General features: G+C 39.5%; 1 protein-coding gene and 1 non-coding gene across 4 annotated transcripts; one reads left to right on the forward strand and one right to left on the reverse strand.

Moving 5' to 3' along the window:
• Positions 1 to 660: 660 nt before the first annotated feature.
• Positions 661 to 742, reverse strand: TRNAS-AGA. Its single transcript has one exon. It is a non-coding gene; the product is annotated as a tRNA-Ser (tRNA).
• Positions 743 to 804: 62 nt separating this feature from the next.
• Positions 805 to 5,406, forward strand: LOC101771869. Of its 3 annotated transcripts, none has more exons than XM_022822777.1 (5): positions 805 to 965; positions 1,075 to 1,128; positions 1,242 to 1,293; positions 2,434 to 2,583; positions 5,290 to 5,406. In XM_022822777.1, exons 1-5 carry the CDS (start codon positions 871 to 873, stop codon positions 5,389 to 5,391), a joined length of 453 nt encoding a protein of 150 aa, XP_022678512.1. In that variant the 5' UTR covers positions 805 to 870; the 3' UTR covers positions 5,392 to 5,406. The 3 variants fall into 3 exon arrangements, with proteins under 3 accessions (XP_022678512.1, XP_004984238.2, XP_004984237.2); XM_004984181.3 differs by lacking the exon at positions 5,290 to 5,406 and adding an exon at positions 3,446 to 3,499; XM_004984180.3 differs by lacking the exon at positions 5,290 to 5,406 and adding an exon at positions 3,105 to 3,328.
• Positions 5,407 to 5,969: the final 563 nt, after the last annotated feature.

The raw sequence follows: 5,969 nt of genomic DNA on the forward strand, positions 1-5,969 counted from the left end.
CTTCGCGGCTGACCAACATTCTTGTGCTTGACAGAGTAAGACTGTTGGAGTCCTACAGATTGGAGAGGTTCCCATGGCATGGCACCCAGGCTAGCTGTCATTGAAAAATAGGAGGTGGAGGCATCAGGAACACTAACGATGTTCCAACCACTTTCGACGGATACTTGTGCACTCTCGTTTGTACGCTGCAATTAGTCGTTGCTGCTAATTGTCGGAGATCAGGTACGTTATGAGCTGTTATCACTTATGACCGGTGGCTTGGTAGTGGCTATCATGCTCGAAAATGAGCTGGTAGGAACTCTTGAAGTGGAGGTGCGCATTCAACGTATGCATTTCTAAGGTGAGTGTCGTCGGAGAAGAAGAAACAACATCCTCTCCATCTTGTGAAACAAGAATAGTAGTAGTAGTAAAATTATGATTATGATTATGAATGTCCATTGATGATGTGCCTTTGAGCCTGCACAATATAAAGCAATAAAACATAGATCGAGGAAGAAAATAGATGGATGAAGGCAAGAAGTTTTGTTTTCCCGAAGAAACACACAGAATAATAGATGAAGGAAAAAAAAAGCAGTTTCTGAAGAAATACAAGCACAAAGCTACAAAAGTACAAAATACAATACAGCGACAAGGAAAGAAAAAAGAGAAAAAGTAAAAAAACGTGGTCGGCAGGATTCGAACCTGCGCGGGCAAAGCCCACATGATTTCTAGTCATGCCCGATAACCACTCCGGCACGACCACTCTTGCTTTGAAATTCTTTTCGTATGTTGTGTTAAAGGTTATCAGCAATGCCACATAATCTCCGAGTCTGCATCCTTGAACGAGAGCCTCTGCGCCGCAATCCTGCAAATCCGTCGGCGTCGACGGGCATGGCGGAGGCGCAGTCTCCCCCCTCCGATTCGCTTGCTCCGCCCCACCGCCGCCGCTCGCGCCGCCTCGTCTTCGACCGCCGCTACGGCTGGATGTAAGGACCCCGGTCGCTTCCCCCCTTGTCGTTTTCTCTGTTCCTCTTCCGCCGCCAAGATCCAGTTTCCGTGCTCACACTCGCCGCCCGCGCTTCTTCTCCCCCACAGCTTCGACGAGTGGACGGACCCCGCCGACCAAGCCCTCTCCGGCGGCCGCGGAATGTTAGTGCTCTCCCATCGCTCGCTCTCTGCGGCCTTCCTCCCGATTTCGTTTTGTTCCCCAATCTTGTAGCCTGCACTCTGCAGAAACTCATGTACTGTGTGCTGCGTTTCAGGTTCTGTGCGGTGACGATGGCGGGGTCGCTGGTGAACGCCGCGGCTTCCTCGGTAATCTTCTTGCCGACGAGTTAGGATATGAGCTGAATTTGTTGTCTTTGCTTGATTGATTGCCTTGAGGGGGGTCGTGGTAGAATGAATTGGAGAAATCTAGTTATTGACATGGCATGTTTGTTAGCTATGATGTTCTTATTTTGGATTTGCAGTTACGATTTGTGTTTTGCCCAGCCAAATTCTGGTTTCTTGAATGGGTTCATGGTTACTTCCTGGCTGGATTTTGCGATTCATAGGGTATGCTAAAAGAGCTTGTGGTTGTACAATATCATGATTCGGGTTTATCTCCAAGAGATGGTTTCAGTCTGGGATTTGTTTGCTAGGTGGAGTTATGGGGGTTGGGAGTGTTATGAGGTCAGAAATTTCATATGTACTATGATGTACATGCTTTTTTCCTGAAAGCAGTAGTTTGTTTTGTTGTTGTTGTGTGCATCAGAAAATTTTATTTAAAATGCTGAATGTTAACCTTTTCATTCCATCACCCGAAGCTAAGAATGCTGCTGTATCATTCAAGAACCTGAATGTTAATGTAAATTTTATTAGGAAAGGTTGATAAAAATCAAATCCAGAGGTGACTCCATCTCTACTGGTATCGTGAATTAAAGCTCTATGCTAAAATGTTCATTGGACCATGCTATCATTAAAGTACTCTATTCATTTCTTCAGAAATATGATTTATGGGGCCACATTTTATCAAGGTCTTAACTGTATGTGAGAGTAACTTCTTTCCTACATACTATATCAATCATGTACGAGCAGCCTTATTTTTAGGGTGGTTAGCTTAGTGGTAGTACTGGTAGATATAAATGCATATGTATGAATTTTTCTTCATTCACCTGATGAACTGAATATGACCCTTTATGTGAACATTGCTCAAGTGTTCTTTTTTTATTTCCTTCTAATCAATAATTTCTTGAGATGTTGCAAAATCAATCACGTTGGAAGCATGCATTTCCTCATATCTTTCCTTTATGCCAATTTATGATAGTATTCACTGGATGTACTGTTATTATGGTTTCTTCAATGTCTATTGTCGAGGTTAACCTTAACTTAGAAAGAGTAAAAGGAGAAAAAAATCATTTTAGCTATGTTTTTACCATTCTCCCGGTTTCTAACTGCCCGTCTGTTCTTTCACAGATTAACTATGTTTCAAGTTCAGTCAGCAGTATTCTTGAATCCTCCAACAGTTTCTGTCTGCCAGCATATGTGCCTAACCTGTCATTTAACAAGAAGCAGCAAGCATGGTTACGTGAACTTGAAAACTCTGGAGTTGTTGCTGATCTAAAGGTAATAGACTGTAGTACTCATTCTGCGTTTGAAAGTACGACAACTGATTGCCCACGATTGACAAGGCAACATGATCTTCTGTAAGCAAAGTATCGAAAATTATATGTCACTTCTCCTTTAAAAGCATATTGTCTATGCCTTTTGTTCTTTAATGCAGCTTGATGACACAATTGTCTAGTGGTATGATTCAGTGCTATGTCTACATTGAAGTGAAAAACAAGTATGATTGTATCTTTAAGGCAAATCAATGTAGTAAATGAAAGTTTTAGTATCCAACTTACTCTGAGAATCTCGCGGCACTTCTTATATAAAATATTTAATTCTTGACGGTTTTACCTTGAGATTGAATCTCAAGGAAAAGCATTTCGCCAACTACCTAGCCTTGTTTAGAATTTATTTTCAAACATTATTTGAATTAATGAATTGTGCAATACATTATATAGTTTTTTGACTGATTGATAGATTAGTTTTCGTTCATTGACTAGTATATTTGAAAATGCATATTTAAAATCTTGCATTAGATATTTGGAACAGACAGTCTTCAAGAAGATGGCAATGCAAATGGGACATGCTCTTTGTTATTGTGTGAAGATGTGGAAGTTCATAATCGAAATTTCTGTATTATTTAGTTCCATACATCATAAATGGCATTTTTCGATCAAAACATTATTTTCTGTAACTAAACATCTTTTGATGAGTGGATTTATATATGACGGAGCCTCTGGAGAATTATTAATTTCTGTAATTGCCATGTTTTGTAGCATCATTTGTATCAGCGGTATTAAAACCAAACTGTAGACATGAAAAATTATATCAACTGACCTGGTTTCCCCGTTTCTCCAACTCCCTCGCTCACATCCAGTGTCCTGACAACTGGTGTCACATTGCGATCTTGGTTTAGGAAGCCTTGGGAATTTGACCATGACTTTGTCGCAATTGTGTACAACTCCAATGCTTTCTGATCCTTTCATGCTGCTCCACCACTGTATGCATTATCCGACATTGGTAATGGTGATGGAAAGGAAACCCGAACTCAGTGCTAATGAACGACGACGGGTTCTGTGCTAGAGATTGGATATTTGGATTGCTTTGCCCTTGCATTGTTGCGGTACGTGAGCCATGTTGATGTTGGAAAGTTGCTTCGTGTAGTTGTATCTGCTTGGAGTCGTGGTGTCCGAATGTTTAATGCGAGAGTTGTGCCTATATAAGAAAAGATCATGTAACTCCCGACAAAAAAAAAAAAGCTTTCTTCGATTCATTCTTCGTCCCTTACACCAAGGTTTTGCACTGTTTGTGTTTTTCTGTGAGCTGTGATCATGATTCTCTACACGTCACGCTGAGTTCGTCTTTCCGCTGCAATTTGCTAGCAATCGAACCTCTCGTCTACACAGCCACTGCTCGTGCGTGCGTTGGTTCCGCCGATCTCTGTTTCGATGACATGATAAGAGAAGGTCACAGATTTCGGGTGCTGCATCGTACGTGCCGTGACGGGGTGCAGTTATATAATACTTTTTCATTGCCTTCTCGAATAACAGACACATTAACATGGCCTGCTGGAAATATTGAAGTTATTTATCAATGTAGAAGCTCCTTGTCATGATAATATTAACAATATTAACAATTGTTGTGTAATATCAATTGTGCAGCCCATGTAGTAAATACCATTGTAATAATATTAAATATGAATAAATCATTAACGTCTTAATCTTGTATAGAACTCACTACTATTACAGCCCAATGACATTAAGAATTGCATTTTTTTTATGAACCAGTCATGTTGCCCGCAAATTGTACCAGCACTACATGTTTATTCTACCCTAAAAAATACATTATGTGGTGTTGAGTGTCATTTCGACCACCTATAATGAAATAAATGGCTTGTCTACTGTAAAATAGAAAATATCTTGTATGTTTAAAAAACTCTGTCTATATCAATATATAGTTAATTTAACTACCAAATCCCTTGGTGGACAAATAATTATTGTATGAAACATCTGGCCTTTTTCTAAGATGGTTATTTTTTCTAGAGGACTAATTTTTTTATTCCTAATGTAGTCCTATATTTTAATTTATTTGTTTTTCAAAAGGACTAATTATTTGCGATTTCTATTGTAGTCCTATCTTTTATTTTCTTGGTTTTTCCAAATTGGATGCCTAGTTGTTTGTGTAAATATGAAGATTATGATTGATTAACCATAATTGACAACCGCATAAGTTAAATCTGATATAATGCCTCTACACCAATAATTAAATTTTACTATCACAAAAATACATTATAAATGTTTTAATGTAAGGGTGCTAAATACCAAATTATGTACAATTAATGTTGTGACCTTTTCTTTAACAAAAGTCTGGGCAAATAATGTTCATAAAGTCTTGGCAGTCACGCCTTTATGACCTAATGTTAAAACTGTATATAATTGTGCGCTGAACCTTATTGCACAACGAAAATCAAATAGTTAAACCTGACAGGCTGGCTTAAACAACGAATACGCACAGGTGACTATGACAATATGGACCATTAGATTGGCCATCCCTGTAAAATGCTCATGTGACTCCGCATAATTATATTTGTCCACATGAAGCCATGATATATGAGCAGTGCTCAAGCGGTTGTGTTGCAAGCAATATATATAGCCGCTTTGTCTACAAAGCCAGATCGATTCTTCCGCAGCATATTCACCACAAGGCCTGTTTAATTTGCAGATGTGCACTAGAAGAGAATTACAGATGTTGGAGTTCGAGGCATTGGGAACAAAGCTGCTGCTACCACTCACTCTGAAGCCAAAAGAAACAGCACGTCATTGAGAATATTTGTCCTTTGGAGTATGAAATAATCACTACAATGCTGATCCAGCAACCCCGCCAGTTGGCGGACAAGACCATTTCTATATGGCGACAATGATGACGCATAGACATCAGAGAAAGCAGATAGAGTTTACAGCGGACGAGCGAATATCATGTATTTTTTTTCAGTTTACAGCGGATGAGCGGAGACCATAAGAGACGAACCTAAGAGTTGATGCAGTAACACAATGGATTGGGAAACATGAGTAAATAAAGCAGCCACTCTAGATCATTATAACATGAACAGATGCTTCTGCCACAATCCCAGAACGAAAGTGATATGGCAAGATTCACTGAGTGATCTGTACGTATTGCTTGAGAAGATGAAACAATTCTTTTACATGTGGTCTGAAAAATACTAGTGAAGCCTCACCTAGTCCAATGAAAATGAAAACATTTCACAGCGCCACGTGAAGAAGAACATATAGCTAAAAGTCAATTGCCTTGCAATGTTTTCTTGCAACGTTTTCTTCAGCTCTGTGAATAACAGATTTTCTAGTCTAATGATGGCACCTGTTGAGGTCAAGGTAAAGCTTTGT

Source organism: Setaria italica, chromosome IX, assembly GCF_000263155.2.
Source record: "Setaria italica strain Yugu1 chromosome IX, Setaria_italica_v2.0, whole genome shotgun sequence".
Classification (NCBI taxonomy): Eukaryota; Viridiplantae; Streptophyta; class Magnoliopsida; order Poales; family Poaceae; genus Setaria; species Setaria italica.

What these genes read in the sequence shown, in the direction of transcription:
- LOC101771869 (XM_004984180.3), top strand. Translation starts at nt 871, where the DNA reads ATGGCGGAGGCGCAGTCTCCCCCCTCCGATTCGCTTGCTCCGCCCCAC. An exon ending in CTCTCCGGCGGCCGCGGAAT is followed by an intron (nt 1,129 to 1,241) that starts GTTAGTGCTCTC and finishes GCTGCGTTTCAG; the next exon opens with GTTCTGTGCGGTGACGATGG. An exon ending in TGAACGCCGCGGCTTCCTCG is followed by an intron (nt 1,294 to 2,433) that starts GTAATCTTCTTG and finishes GTTCTTTCACAG; the next exon opens with ATTAACTATGTTTCAAGTTC.